We start from the raw sequence: 15,485 nt of genomic DNA, 5'->3' as shown, positions 1-15,485 counted from the left end.
TTAGCAGCCTGATAAAATCCCAAAGTAATCATGGAGTTTATGTACAGTCGTGTATTAAGGAGTCTTCAGGCGCTCGAGCAAATAACAGGATGCGAGTTGGAACAGGTGTCTCGTTCTTTTGCGCTCTTGCGCGCCGCTCCATCTGACTCCCTGTGATCACTCGAGCGACTGTCAGGCAAGTTACACTGCCCGTGATCCGACATCAGTTATTCCGCAAGATTTGGATGTGACTAGCATAGCTGACTGGATAGGTCATGTTCATATTCTCGGTATGGTCGGTATTGGAGTGGAATTAGCTAGCATTGAGGCTAATGTGGGGAGTCTTTTCAAATGCAATTGATATGAATTTTTTTTCAATGTTATTCCCCCTCATGAGCCTCAATTGAAGCTATTTCCAGTCCTATACCTAGAGTACGAATAAGGCCTATTGTTAAACGTTACCTACCAATCAACGTGGGTCCAACGCACGACGCCAGACCAACACTGAAGCTAAGGTGACCCCACGCCTGGTCTGTCCTCTTCTGACCAACACATTCTAACACGACTAGTGGCATCAAGCCGTACCGCCCACCGTCCATGAGGCCAAATAGTACAGAAAGCGCTATCATAGCTGTGAACGACCTTATGAAGGGCAACAACAACAAGCCGATACCAAAACAAGTCGTCGCTAATTGGTGGAGGTCGAAGATGTTGACAAATTTGCACTTTAGTTCGCTTAGTTTGCAGAATATGTGGTTGCTGAAGAATGCGGCAATCGCCATGGAGGTGTAATGAAGACTCGCGCGGTCAGAAGGAATACCGAGTTCACTTTCACAAAATTTCACCTGAAAGGGAAAAGGAAAGCGAATAGGTTACATCGTGTCTAAATACTGTTCGGAATAGCTAAGCCGACGAGCTTACCCTCAAAGGCTACAGAAAACTAAAAGCTACCTGACTTTCTTATCAGCTAAGGTTGAGCGGGCAGACAGGCTGTGTCCACAAAGAACGACGCGGAACTAAAGGCGCGAAAGCGAACCACTCGCCCCACTGTCCCCATCCACATTACGCCGCAGAAATTTGAAAACGCAACAGTCACCGGTCACTTTGGATTTGTGTTTGAGGAAAACTCGAGCAAGGAATCACATGATGATCGTGATGTCATCGTTTTGGAAAAGTTGTTTTCCGTCCACACGAAAACACAAAGCCGGCGTTTTCAAAATCCTCAGGTTTAAAGAGCGTTTTCGAAAAGCTCCGTTTTCATGACGGATTAGTGTGTGCGTTTTCAAATTTTCTCTGGCGTGTTGTGGGAGGGGCCTAAAAACTTTTGTTTCGTGACCGTCGTCATCGTGGCATGTATTGACTCCCTAATAGAAGCTCAGTTCCGAAAAGCAAATGAGGGACGCCAGCAACTGCTAGTCAGGTCAAGAATTGCATAGCAGGCAACTTAACTTTGAGAGTTCTTTTGCTGAAGTCTTACCATATAAATTGACGGAGTTAGCACTGCAAAGAACACGAGACTAAGTGAAGCGAGGTAGATCATAAATGAACTATTCCGTAGCACGGACGAAGGAACGACTGAAGGAGGTTGCTTTTTATTCTCTTCCATTGTTAACACTTTGTCATACTCGTTTTCAAAATGATCACGGGAGTCGTAACTGCATGCTAAGAAGGCGGTTAGAAAGAACAGCAAGGCCCATCCTCTGAGAGCATTTCGTAGTCCGTATTTGGAGAGAAGCGCCTCTGTTATTTGCGCCATGACGAACATGCCTACACTTGATGCCGAGGATAAAATACCAACCGCCACAGATCGCCATTTGACAAAGCGCCTAAGAACAACTAAAATAGCACAGTGGTAAGATGCTGCGCTACCCAGTCCTGTCGGTATGGAAAACAAAACGAAGAAAAGCCAGAAATTGTTGACGAATGAAGTTGCGATGAAGCTAATCGACAACAGAAGAGCCCCAGAAATGGCGGTGAATCGAAAACCAAACCTTCCAATAAAGCGAGTCACCAATGGTCCAAACATGTAGGCAAGAGATACGTACAATGAACCTGTCCACGCTGAAAAACAAAAAAAATCAAAGAGAAATGTTGCGTGTGCTTCATGAATTATACATCAGGGTGTCACGCAACCGGCCTACGTTTGATTATACTTGCATTAGGAGTAAACTGTTGTTGGAACCCAAACTGAGTTGCTAGTTGTTGCTGCTTGTCCAGTTCGAAATTAGAACCCGGTACCTAAAAGTTGAACGACTCTTCCTTGCAAGCGAGCGCCCCGTTTGAGTCTAATCTCCCCCGCAGAGCTCGAGCGCAGAGTCCTTGTATTAGTTACCGTACAGAGCGTTTTCACGTGACGTCATCAAATTGTTAAATCCAAAACTAACGAGCCACCAAGGTTTTATCCTCGTCAGGCATAAGAGGTACTAAAGTTATATCCGTTTACAACTTTCCAGCCAGCGCACCTTGACGTTATGGCGGTGCATGACATAAAGCTACGATCGCGTTTGTCGAAAAATATGTATTCATCTCGTGATTTTTAACCATTCAAGACATTGTCGTATTTGGAAAAGTGCTTATTTAAATGTTTATTTGTTCCGTGCAGATAATCACTGGCACCGATAACCAAAGTAAGTTCCAGATGTTAACACTATTTCCCGGCCGCCATACTGGTGTACCACAGAGGAACACCAACATGGCGGCTCCATAATAGGCTCTGTAAATTTGGGCGGAACATTTCGACGAATATCTCAACTTTGGGACAACGCACATACCTTAAACTTGGAGAACTGTCTTCTTTATTTATCTTCTGTAATATCACAATTTCTTGACTTTATCTACCGAATGGTTTTCGATTTTATTTTTTATTGTGTGACAATGAAAACGCTCTATTACGCCGGGTCTTAAAGAGTGTGTGCACGTGACGTCATCAAATTCTCAAATCCAAAACTAAAGAGCCCCCAAAAGTTTTATCCTCGTCAGGTATGAGAGGTACTAAATTTATATCTGTTCACAACTTTCCAGCTCAATAACGTTCTTCGTTTGGAAACCAGCGCATTTTGAATTTCGGAGTTATGGCGGTGGGTGACATGAGGCTAAGATCGCGTTTGTCGATAAATATACACTTATCTCGTGATTTTTAGCCATTTTAGGAGTTAAAGTATAGGGAAAAGTGCTTGTGTAAATGTTTTTTGGTTCGGTTCAGATAATCAGCTGTCTAGATAGCCAAAGCAAGTTCCAGATGTTTGCGCTATTTTCCGGCCGCTATATTGGTGGAACACAGAGCTCCACCAACGTGGAGCCCGGAGGGGGGGGGGGGGGGCACTGCCATATATGGGCTATATAGGTATGTGCTGCTGTGAAGGGTATGGTTTTCAAGCAGTTTACTCTAGGATAGGGTATATAAATCAGAGCGTTTGGGTCTAGAATAGGGTATCATTTTTCACAAAACTGACTGGTTGGTTGAAGATATTATCTGATGAAACCAGGAATTGCCACTCAAAAATACAAAAAAATCAAATCGGCAAGTTTAAATTTACGCAAATCAGTCTCAATAGTGTCGATAGATGGGGGGGATTTGGGAAGTTTACTCTAGTATAGGTTAGCAAAATTTAGGTGAACTAGCTCTGGTATGGGCTAAGGGTTCCAGGGTCCCAGCGGCATATCCCCACCCAGAAATTCCCAGACCCTTGTAACCGCATGGTCAAAATTACATATATCACACAGGTCGCAGTCGATCACCTAAGCCGCTATTTGAACACGACTCTCTATTTTAAGCCAGTTTCTTTCCTCTTTGTTTTTATTTCAAAGCCGTATTGATTTTCCTTCCCGGCGCATTTAGCTCACGTATCTTATTTGCAAATAAAATCAACGAATCTGAGCACAGGCGGCCCAAGCTCAAGATGCGAGGAGTTATTATTTATATATTTATTTTTTAATCTTTATGCGAACGTTCAGCGCGTGAAACTTGACATATTTACCGCCGACATCTACTTTACATAACCACCGAGTTTGGCTACGCGAAACGTGACCTTCGCTTTGCAGCATGCATATGGTGGTGTTGTGTTACAACGGTTTGAATTTATAAAGGTTTGTATGGGGAAAAACAGTAATCGACACCATAGCTGAAATTTTGATGTTTTTGCAATAAAAAATGACTTACCTCAATGCCTTGTTGTGTTTTCTATTGTCATCTCGTTTCTCAGCTTGATCCGAAGCCTTTTAAGCGAGTTATCGCCTTTTGTTTTTCCTCTACTAATGCATCAGTCAATTCCAGCAGTGTGCATCCCCCCCCCCCGGGCAACCGCGGGGCATTTGCTCACGTTGTCAGTCCCGGGGGTGGGGCATCCGCAATTTTATCGCGGCCCGGGGGCTGGGCATTTGCGTACCCCGGGGCGACCCCTGGGCATTCGACACACGTGTTTTGGAAAGTGCCATGGATGAGTTCATCGGGAAAGACGAGACGTTTGTCGAACAATGGCTTGTCCGTCAGGGAGTAGAGAAACTTGAAGATGTTTTTAAAAGTATGTTTTCTCAATTTTACATATTTCTTCATTACTTGTAAGGTGAACTATATTTTGTTTATCACAAAACAATCACTGACGTGAAAGCGACTATTTCGCATTTCGCATTCAAAACTAGCTTAACATTTTTTAAATTCATGAAAGTGGAGTTAAAATACTCAAGGTTTGCGAATTCAAATGATGCGATCTTCAAGACAGATCTTGCGAGCTTAAAATGCAACGCATCATCATTTAAAATGTCTTGATTCTTCACAGAAAAAGTAGCCTGCGAATACAGGCGCCTATCATCGCTCGCGGCTGGGGGCACGTCCGCCGCAATCCCAGCTATCCTCTAGCAAACTGTTAAAAACAAATATAAAGAAATAAGTATAATCAGAATCAACTAACACGTACTATTGTCCTTGAAGCCTTACCGTTGCATTAAAATACCGAACAGTTGACCGTTTTATTCACTGATTAATTCAAAAAACTGCAGAGGTGTCGGAAGGCGACGATCCCGGGGGAGGGGCTTTTGCCCTCTTTCTTCGTCCCCACTCCGGGGCATTTAGACAGCTTATGTGTCCCCACCCCGGGCAATTTGCCCATGTTTTTAAAAAAATGCTAATGCCCGGGGTTAGCCCGAGGGGGGGATGGGCACTGCTGGAATTGACTGATGCATAAGAAAGAGTACTCTTTCCTAGCAGAGGAAAAACAAAAAGCGATAACTCGCATCAGCCAACCCACCGGGGGCGTCTGCGCGCGGATCGTTCTAGCGCTCTTTGTTTCAACACAAACCCCTATAAACCGTATATTTTTTGAAAGCTGAATAATCATGATTACAGCTAATTCCCTTTAAAAGGTACAAAACTTTAATGCGCTTAAAAAATGAGGAGGTTTTTGCAAGGCTAAGTGTTTTCATTCATTAAGTTCCACGCTCATCAAAAACAAACGGAAGAAAACGATTAATACGGCTTTCATTTCTTCACTCGTTTGCCTAAAAAACCATGTCTCAGATTTCTGGAATGTGCGTTCGTTTTATTTTTACAACCAAATTTATTCGGGGATGAGAAATTATTGCCACCACCAGTGGAAAATAGGCTATAACTTTGAAATGAAAAGAAGAATTAAAATTCGCAGACAGGATTTGTAGAAAAGCTATCTGACAACAATTTGGCCAAATTCCAGCCAAATTGGTCCAGGGGCTGCCGACTTGGAGTTCAAAATGCATGCACAACTCGCCCAAATTTTCATTTTGAGAAACAAGAAAAAAATAGAATTTCGACCGCCATGAGATTAGCGACACCTAGGCGTCAAGCAAATAAAGTGTTGATCGATAAAAGAAAGTATCAGTTTTCTTGAACAATAGTAGTTTGACAGGTAGCAAGAAACAGACAAAATTTCGCGGCGGTAGGAAACAATGGTTCGACCATTCAACTTCGCCCACCGCGATCCAACATCTTCTTGTTCTTCTTCGACTTCTTCTAACCGAATTTTAGAACGGCTTACACTCATTTCAACCGACTGCTTTTCACTGGGTAACCCGAAAACACTGACTCCCGGTCCGCGGACCTCCACTACGGACCGGGTCTGCGGACTACCTATGGACCGGTCCACGGACTACCCCTACGGACCCCCTCTACAGACCACCTTCCAAAATAGAATGACAATAAGAAACAAATATTTCACTTAAGGGTTGTCTAATAGATTGCTTGTGTCGGCAAAATTTCCAACGTTACAGTGTGCAAATGTAACATTCTTGGGTTCAGGCTCCGGCGCAAGTTATATCATTACACATGGCCATTTCCTTTTCCGTGGTCATACCGTATATGAAAGACTGGGAAGCCTCCAGGACGCCTCCGGGAAGCCTCTGGGAAGCCTCGAAATTTGTGCTCTTTCCCCTCTGCTATTTTGTTCAGCCCATTCTCGCGTAGATTCGTGAAGTCGTTCCAGGCTTCATAATTTGCTAGGCGAAATTACAGAGACAAATAAGCTTAAACCGCCTATTTGAACCTAAAAACACACCTCCCATAGCGCCATTGAGCCACAAATGAAAGTTAAAAACTTTCCTTCTTTTTGCCATCAACATCTCCTTACGCTGTAAAGAACTTTTAGGCATCTATGATATTTTTTTTGGGGGGGGGGGGGGGCGGGGGGCGTGTTAATTTCATTTGCACAGTGTAACACTCAAAATTTCGCCGATATGAGTCATCTATTAGACAACCCATCAGTGAAATATTTTTTTCTTATTTTCATTCTATTTTGGGGGGTGGTCCGTAGAGGGGTCTGTAAGGGTAGTCCGTGGACCGGTCCACGGGTAGTCAACGGACCCGGTCCGTAGTGAGGGTCCGCGGTTGAGGGTCGTATCCGGTTTGCGTTCATGTTCTTCGATTTCTTGTAGCCATTCGTCTTGGGTGAAGAAAGAACCTTTGTCGCTCGAAGCGAGGTCTGCTGCCGATTCACAGCTAAATGGTTTCTTCCCTTTCTTTGGTCTTGGCTTTGACGAAGAAAAGGGACACGATCTTTTTTTCTTTTTTGAAGACATTCATAGATTTCACAAGACGACAACTTTGAGAGCTTCCAAGATGGCGAGTCGCGAGTATTTTGTGAAACACAACACACACACATGCGCTTAGCTGTAACGTAACCTCTCCTTATTTGACAATGCGATGACAAGAGTTGTCAGCGGCTAATTAGAATAATTAAGATGGCAAAATTGTTTTCGCTTAATAACTTCCCGTACGAATAACATTTTTTTGTGGATTTTTTTTAAACGAAAGCTATTCCTAAGATTTATCGAATCATATAAAAATCCAAAACTATGCAAAACGGTCAATTTTGGGTTGGCTGATACCTTAAAAGACTTCGGTACTCTTTCTTAGTGGAGGGAAAACGAAAAGCGATAACTCGCTTAAAGAGCTTCGGATCGAGCTGAGAAGCGAGATGACAGTAGAAAAGACAACAAGGCATTGAGGTAAGTCATTTTTATTGCAAAAATATCAAAATTTCAGCTATAATGTCGATTACCGTTTTTCCCTATACAAACCTGTATAAATTCAAACCGTTGTTCAGGGTCAAAATTAAAAACTAACTTTTCCACCTTTTCTCACTTGCTAAATAAAATGTCACACATTTCCTGTTTTTGAAATTAGATTGCACATCTCTTTCGACCTCCGAAACAATACATTTCGCGTTTCCTGAATACTAAAATCATAACATCCGGCATATTTTGACCTTTGAACAAAATTATCCGCGTTTCCTGACTTCTCTCGGATTTTAAGTCCGGCACGTTCTGACTTTCAATGTAATAAGTTACCAAATGTCGTATTACTTAGTTTAAACATCTCAACTGAACATCCCATACTGACACCTAACAAGCAGTTTAGTTCATAACGAAACCCCGCTGCTAGGCCGACATTCTGATTTGCAAAATTTGTAAATGCGCGTGTTCTGACTTCTCGATTCTTCCAGGCGTCTTCTCCGCGCAGGCCTAGATCCTATAATGCCAACCTAGTGCCAGGATCCGTCGGAGTTTTCCCGGGGATTTATAAATAGCGTCGACGGCACAAGAGCAATTCTTGAGCAGTCTTCGCCATACATTAGTCGACTTTGCAAGAAGACTTCAACAGGACACAGTAAGTGAAGATGTGGGTGATTATGTTCTGTTCGTGGCGGAGATCGAAACAAATTTAATTCAACAAAACAATACCAAGCCAAGAGAATGGAAACGTTACGTTGATGAATACAAAAGCAAAAACCTACACAACGTAGGATGATTTTTTGAAGGTGTACTATATTTCGGCTGGCCAAACCAGCCCTCTTCAGGTACAATGAAAATTTTACAGTGGGACGTGTTTTTATGTAGCCGATATTTACGTAATACCGGAAGTACGTAAAAGCAATTGACAGTATAAATTAAGGATAAGCATACGGTAAAATAAAATAACATGATAAAAAAAACATAATAAAAGAAAACAAATGGAAACAATTAATATGTTTCTTCGCGGATGTTCAGACCATCAGGATCAATTGTTCTGCCTTTTTGTTCAATTGACCACGTCCCAATGTAAAATTTTCATTGTATCTGAAGAAGGCTCGTTTGGCCAGCCGAAATATAGTACACCTTCAAAAAATCATCCTAGGTTGTGTCGGTTTTTGCTTTTGCATTCTTCATTTTATATGTAAAGCCGATTAGATCACTATTGATCCAGCGTATACCACCAGCAGGATCATCGTTCCGGTTGCTTGCTTAAACATTTTATATAGTCACATTGATGACGTTTTCTCCCTTTGGGACTGTAAAAGAAATGAAGTAGATCGTTTCATTGAGCAACCTAACACATTCCACCCAGCAATAAATTAAAATTCACGGCCGAAATATCAGAGAACGAAATAACTTTCCTTGATACAGTAGTGTTCAAAGGAGAGAGATTCACAGAAAAATCCATCCTGGACATCAAAACTCACTACAAGCCGCTCGTGCCGGCCTACGGGGGTAAAAAGAGGCTCATTATCAAAGGCGAAGCAATAAGACTGCTTAGAACAAACCCTTAAAAAACAACATTTGAAGAGCGCCTTGCAAACTTCAAACGACGCCTCGAAGAACGCGGGTATCCGAAGAAATATATAGAAAGGTCCCTGTCAGAGGTCATCTTTCACTCAAGACAATCGGCTCTTAAACCGCAAACACAAAAAACGGCAGAGAGACTATTGCCTTTTGTCACTACATACCACCCTGCAGTAAAGAAACTTAACAAAATCGTGATGGAAAACTGGAGTTTCATAGAAAATCAGCCTCTACTGAAAACAATTTTTAAAAAGCCTCCGATCATATCTTACAAAAGAGGTAAATCTCTAAAAGACATGCTTGTAGGAGCAAAATTATGATTTGAAGGCTTTTGATAATGCGACGCAACCACAAAAACCACACTGGGAGTCCATGCAGACCTGTCTTTGTTTTTCCTTTCGCGTGGCCAAGGACACTCTTAAGGTAGTCAACGGAAAAGCCACTTGCTGGCATCGGTATTTTTAACAACTCTTTTCCGCGACCCTCGGAATTGCGGAGAAGCTGGTACCCGCTTGCCAGGGATGGAAATGTACTGATGATGGCTTCATGTACTTGAGCCCCGTTGCCATCGCGAGGGAATTCTATGCGCTTTTCCCCCAGGTTGTTTAGCGCTAACACAACCCGTTGGCTTGGTGTACGTGTATGTGTTTGATTGCTGTAAGCCAAGCAAACAAACGATCTGCTCAACGTGAGGCCTCGGTGGTGGAAATGATACGGGGCGCTAGAGTTTGATCGACCTCTAGCTCTACCTCTGGCACTGGTACCATGGCTTCTGACATTGCCTGCAACTGGAGGCCTGTATCCAAATAACCTGGCGTGCTCTGAAGCAGCGGACGAAGCGATCGGTGGTGCACTGTTTGTGGACGAAATATTTGAAATTGCGTTGCCACTTGCAGCAGCAAGAACAGAGCTTGTCGCAGGCAAACTTGAAGCTGCAGAATTCGCCCATGACAGGGAAGCTACTCTTCCCAAATGTTCGGCCGTCTGAATCAGACGATCCGCCGCTTCTCTCAAGATATTTTGCGGGGAATCTGACATATTAAAGTTTAGTAGACCTCGCGGTGATCAAGTGATCTTAGTGTTGTCAGACGAAAGTACGCGCGAAACTTGGAGTCACATGTTATATATAATATTGTAGGATCCAGGCCTGCGCGGAGAAGACGCCTGGTAGAATCGAGAAGTCAGAACAAGCGCATTTACAAATTTTGCAAATCAGAATGTCGGCTCGGCAGCAGGTGTCAGTATGGGATGTTTAGTTAAACTAAGTAATACGACATTTGGTAACTTATTACATTGAAAGTCAGAACATACCGGACTTAAAATTCGAGAGAAGTCAGGAAACGCGGATAATTTTGTTCAAAGGTCAAAATATGCCGGATGTTATGATTTTAGTATTCAAGAAACGCGAAATGTATTGTTTTGGAGGTCGAAAGAGATGTGCAATCAGGAGCCGTAATCGGGGACGGAGACCGTAAGCGCGCGCCATTTCCAGTATTGGGGTTGTCCCCATGATATGGGACAATAATTCTATTTTTAGAACAAATTGCGCCATAACCTGCGGCACACGCGCGTGCATGCTGCGAGGATTTTTGCGGATGTCGCGCGGGGGAAATGGCGTCCGAAATTCCCGAAATGTTTCATGTTTTTGCCCCACAACTCAACGCGTTTACGTCTGTTGGAGTTTTGCTTAAGTATTTTTGTCGTAAGCTGCTCCAGTTTGAGTAAAGTAAGACAGTGTCGAATTTAGGTATGTTCTGCTGTAAGCTTATATATATCGCTGACCAAGTTGTGTTCCGAGTGATGCTTCTTTCACATGAGCTGTACATTACTCCACTTTAAATTTCACATATGTTGAAGATTACCAGCTTTTCCATTACACAGCAAAAAACTAGCTGGATATATTTAGATATAGCAGAGCTTCAGGACTTCATAGTTTCATAGCTCCTCTTGCCACACGCTTGCGAGGAATTTGTCAGTCTATCGCGACCGAAAAGTAAAACAAAATAATTGCTAGTTTGAGTTTCGCTTGAATTGTAAGCAACGCTTGATGTTTCATCGAGGCTTAATAACTTTACGTCCGTAGATACTGCTCAGTTTTATTCGTGTAAAAATCCAGCAAATTCTCTGTTGTCGATGAATGAGAGCGCCCGCCGATGCGTGTTTTGTACAGTCAGTAAACATGACAAATTGTACTTCCGCCGCACTTTCGTGTGAAAGCGTACATCGAACTCAAACAATAGCTCTATAGTTTTTAAATATGTTTAAGATTGATAAATGTGTGAGAACATATTAAGAGCTAAGCTGAAAATATGTGAATAAAGCAGAAATAATCAGCAAAGTTACGATGACGCTTTCTTCAATCAACTTGGAATAACGATTTCGATTTTGTTGATCGAGTTATAAAAACTCCTTGTCTATTTTCATTTTCGCAGTGTAAAACTTCACTATGCTTATGTTGAAGAAACACACATTATGACAGTAGCCTTTTTTGCATTCGTGAAATTTGTTGCAGCATCTCAACACAAAAGATAACGAAAGAAATCTTTGTCAAGATTTGTTGACAATTGAAAACACCGACTCGGACTTGAAAGTGCACGAGCTGCACTATGCAAATGAGCTAATTGTACACGTCAGACTTACCTTTCAGAAACCTTTGCAAACTCACCAAACAAGCAGAGACAATAAGAAACCATCAAAACAGGTTTTGGTTATGATTAAACATTGTCTGAGAAACTCACAAAAATTAACTCGATACCAGAGTAGAGAGTTTTCTCGCTATATTCTTAAGCATACGCGTGAGCAGATCTTATTATTCATTCCCAGCGCGAGATTGAAGTCTTGTTTTCGACCCTGAAAAACCCACCTTTTCCGTTAGCTCAGAGCATTAAACTACATATAAGCGTCCTGGTTCGTATTCCCTGCCTTATTCCCTGCCATCGCTGTGGAAAATACGCAAGAGAATCTCTAACTCTCACCATTTGATCACGCAACGTGACAACATCCACGCGAGAGCCCCTGACATGTGCGTGAATCCGCGCGGATATATGACGTCAGGATGGCGCAATTTGTTCTAAAAATAGAAATATTGTCCCATATCATAGGTGCGCGCGAATCCCGAGACTTGCGGTCTCCGTCCCCGGTTATGGCTCCTGGTGCAATCTAATTTCAAAAACAGGAAATGTGTGACATTTTATTTAGCAAGTAAGAATAGGTGGAAAAGTTAGTTTTTAATTTTGACTCTGAAAACGCGCCATAACATATGCTGCAAGGCGAAGGTCACGTTTCGCGCAACCAGACTCGGTGGTTATGTAATAGTAGATGTCGGCTGTAAATCACGCGAATAAATACCTCCTCGCATCGTGAGCTTGGGCGGCCTGTGATCTGAATAATAAGTAGTGGCTAACAATTTGTGCTGGCAAATCTACTCTTCGAAATGTCCAACAACGCCTCTATTTTGAGGGAAAAGAAATGTTCTCCTCGGCCTGCGACTGAGCTCTAGCAGGGTTAGCTCCCATAGAGAGTTAGTTCAGGATCAAAGTGCTTCAAACGGTCGCAAATAAAATCTTTGCCTACCTGTTGTCGTGTTATTTTGCCGAAATTGCACCATTAGAGAAGGCATCAATAAGCCAAAACTGTAGTAAGTTCGAATGTTGAAGGTCAATGTTACAAAAGAGACGAAACAAATTAGCCAAGATCGTGGAGTGTCGGCCTTTCTTCTCCAATCATCCATGCTGTTCAATAGACCATTTTACAGTTGCCTGCTCAGTGACCTGGCCTTTGGATGGCAGCGAAGCAGGAGTTGACCAAGTTTTGATACAGACCTTACTGCTTTTGTCATGTAAATACACCTAGTTAGCATCAGAACAACTTGTTTGTATTTTCCAGTAAAACACTCGTGTCTGCATAATAAATATACGTTATGAACCATAACGTAAATATATACGTGAGCCATAATGTAAATATATACGTTATGAAGAACCATAACGTAAATATATGTTATGAACCATAACAATGAACCATAATATAAATATACGTTATGTTTAATCACATTCAACGGGCACGATTAAATTCAGGATAATACTTCGTATAGTGTGATCGTCCGAGTGAGTGAAATTCTGAAAAGAACTGTTGTTGGTGACTGACGTTTCGACAACCTGAGCGAAGTCATCTTCAGAGTCAAGTGAATGGTGCTTGTCAGTCGATGACGTTACAAGTCTGGTCCGTTGAACGTAATTGGTCAGTATAGCCATGATGGTATTGGCTGGAAGACTCGTGTAAAGTTTGTCATCAGTCATTGGTGGGTTTCGATCCGTCTATTGTTAGTCAAATAGGTCGGTTTTTGGTCCGTGTATTGTTAAGTCGGTCTGTTAGAAGTCCATTTGTCGGTTTCGTTTCTGTCATGGATAAGTCGTTTGTAAGGCGCCGGTAGTTGTTGACATCTGTTAAGAGGCGTTTGTTCTAGGTTAGTGTATCAGCTTTCCAGAGTCAGTCGTTGAAAATAGTTTGTACTGTAGGTTAAGCACTGAGCAGAGTCCCAGTCAATGCAATGGGACTTAACAATACACGGACCAAAAACCGACCTATTTGACTAACAATAGACGGATCGAAACCCACCTATGACTAATGACAAACTTTACACGAGTCTTTCAGCCAATACCATCATGGCTATACTGACCAATCACGTTCAACGGACCAGACTTGTAACGTCATCGACTGACAAACACCATTCACTTGACTCTGAAGATGACTTCCGCTCAGGTTGTCGAAACGTCAGTCGCCAACAACAGTTCTTTTCAGAACTACACTCACCCGGACGATCACACTATTCGAATGTGATCTCATTCAACCTAAGAAATAGGCCCTTTGCACGATCCGGTCACATGGTACAAAATCACACATGCTGGTGAGCAAGCTGCGCAGTGGGACTCCCAAAACAATGCAACTCGTACCAGTCCACCTGGACCTGCCTTTGTTTTGTAAGTCCCACAACGCAACTTGCTCACCAGCATGTGTGATTTGTACCATGTGACCGGATCGTGCAAAGGGCCTATTTAATCAACTTCAACCAAAGTAAAGAACCGATCACAATCAACGAAAAGAAATTTGACCAGATTGAACAGTTTGCGGTCTCAGTCAAGCGGCAAATCCGATCACATTCGAGAAGGGCGAAAACGTCTGTCAACAAATCCCATGATCCTCTACGAAGGTTGTAGCATTGGGTTGGACTGGGGCTAAATTGTTTTACAAGATGGCGGACGGGGATTCTTCGGGGTGTTTCTAGCTCACGGGCGTAGATTGAAGGTGACTTCCTCTCGGGTACCTACACAAAGAAACACTGTGTCAACTAAATCTTAAGTCTTACAACTTTTTATGACGAAAAAGAGCTGCATAACTTTGCACTCACTTGGAGTCGAACCAGGGCCGACGTGACCTTTCTTACCACTCTACCACCGTGCTGCTAGCTGCCAGAAATGCAAAAATCTAAACTAAATATAATGAACAGTAATATAAATTAATATAGAGTTACCCTAACATACAAATGAAAGCTAACCGCAAGCAAAATGGAGTGAAGCTAACCGCGAGCAAAATGGAGTGACACTAACTGCAAGCAAACCTAACCGTGCTAACCGCAAGCAAGCCAAGAAAAGTAAACATGCAGGCGTCCAAACCCCCATACTCCGCCACCCTCGTTCCCATGGTCCTCTCTCTTCCTCTCTCGAGAAAGTACCCTAGCTGGTCACGTGTCTGTTAGATTTTTGCAGATTCCAGAGATGTGATTGAAGGGAGGGGCTGGAAAGTTAAAGTTTGTCTCAGCACAGAGCGTGCCTACTGAGCCCAGTAGGAAGTGGAATTTGTAACCCTCCCGTTGTGGATCGGCAAAAATCACAGCGAAGGCATTGACACATTTGATATAGGAGTTCAATGCGTTCAATGTTCGGCTAAAAGGTTAGCTCTGCATTTAGCTGAATTTTCCCTGTCGATAGTTGGACGGTCTTTGGAATTTGTGGCAGTGAAAAAATTTGGCAAAGAACTTGGAAATGACGACCACCACAATAAATGGACCACGCGGTGAATTTAATTTTATTTTTCATTCGGCAAAATCACAACGGTATTTATTCGTTCCGTTAGAGTTAAATACGTCGTATGTTCGCCTACAAAGGTAGTTTTGAATTTGACTGAATTACTCTCATCGACAGTTTGACTGTCATTCCATTCCCTTGCGGCGAAAAAATTCTACGAAGAACTTGACATCAACAACGTCTGCGCGCTGAATATTAAAACTTGATTTAGCTTAAGCTTATATTTTTCGATCGGCAAAATCACGACGGCGGCGCGCATTGATGGATTCGTTTAGAGTTTGATACGTCCAGTGTTTGGCCAAGAGACTAACTCTGAATTTGATTGAATTCACCCAATCGAAAGTTTGCGGTCATCCGATTCTC

At 42.6% G+C, this 15,485-nt stretch overlaps 1 protein-coding gene and 1 pseudogene across 1 annotated transcript; one reads left to right on the top strand and one right to left on the bottom strand.

Moving 5' to 3' along the window:
• Positions 1–428: 428 nt before the first annotated feature.
• On the bottom strand, positions 429–12,868 carry LOC110069296 (monocarboxylate transporter 9-like). The gene is made up of 3 exons (XM_089280603.1): positions 12,616–12,868; positions 1,457–2,040; positions 429–824 (listed from the first exon to the last, which is right to left on the bottom strand). The coding sequence occupies exons 1-3, from the start codon at positions 12,770–12,772 to the stop codon at positions 438–440; spliced, it is 1,128 nt and encodes a 375-aa protein (XP_089136729.1). The 5' UTR covers positions 12,773–12,868; the 3' UTR covers positions 429–437.
• On the top strand, positions 2,451–9,680 carry LOC149097144 (uncharacterized; annotated as a pseudogene).
• Positions 12,869–15,485: the final 2,617 nt, after the last annotated feature.

Source organism: Orbicella faveolata, unplaced genomic scaffold, assembly GCF_042242905.1.
Source record: "Orbicella faveolata isolate gen_17 unplaced genomic scaffold, um_ofav_v1 contig_47, whole genome shotgun sequence".
NCBI classification, from domain to species: domain Eukaryota; kingdom Metazoa; phylum Cnidaria; class Anthozoa; order Scleractinia; family Merulinidae; genus Orbicella; species Orbicella faveolata.
Note: the sequence above shows the minus strand (reverse complement) of the source record. Positions and strands in the feature narration are given on the sequence as shown.

Bases quoted from the DNA above. Each gene is read 5' to 3' on its own strand.
- LOC110069296 (XM_089280603.1), bottom strand. From the start codon at position 12,772: ATGGATGATTGGAGAAGAAAGGCCGACACTCCACGATCTTGGCTAATT. The intron at 2,041-12,615 runs GTAGGCAAAGAT...TTTGTTTTTCAG, and splicing joins GCAAAATAACACGACAACAG to CGTGGACAGGTTCATTGTAC. The intron at 825-1,456 runs GTAAGACTTCAG...TTTCCCTTTCAG, and splicing joins TAACTCCGTCAATTTATATG to GTGAAATTTTGTGAAAGTGA.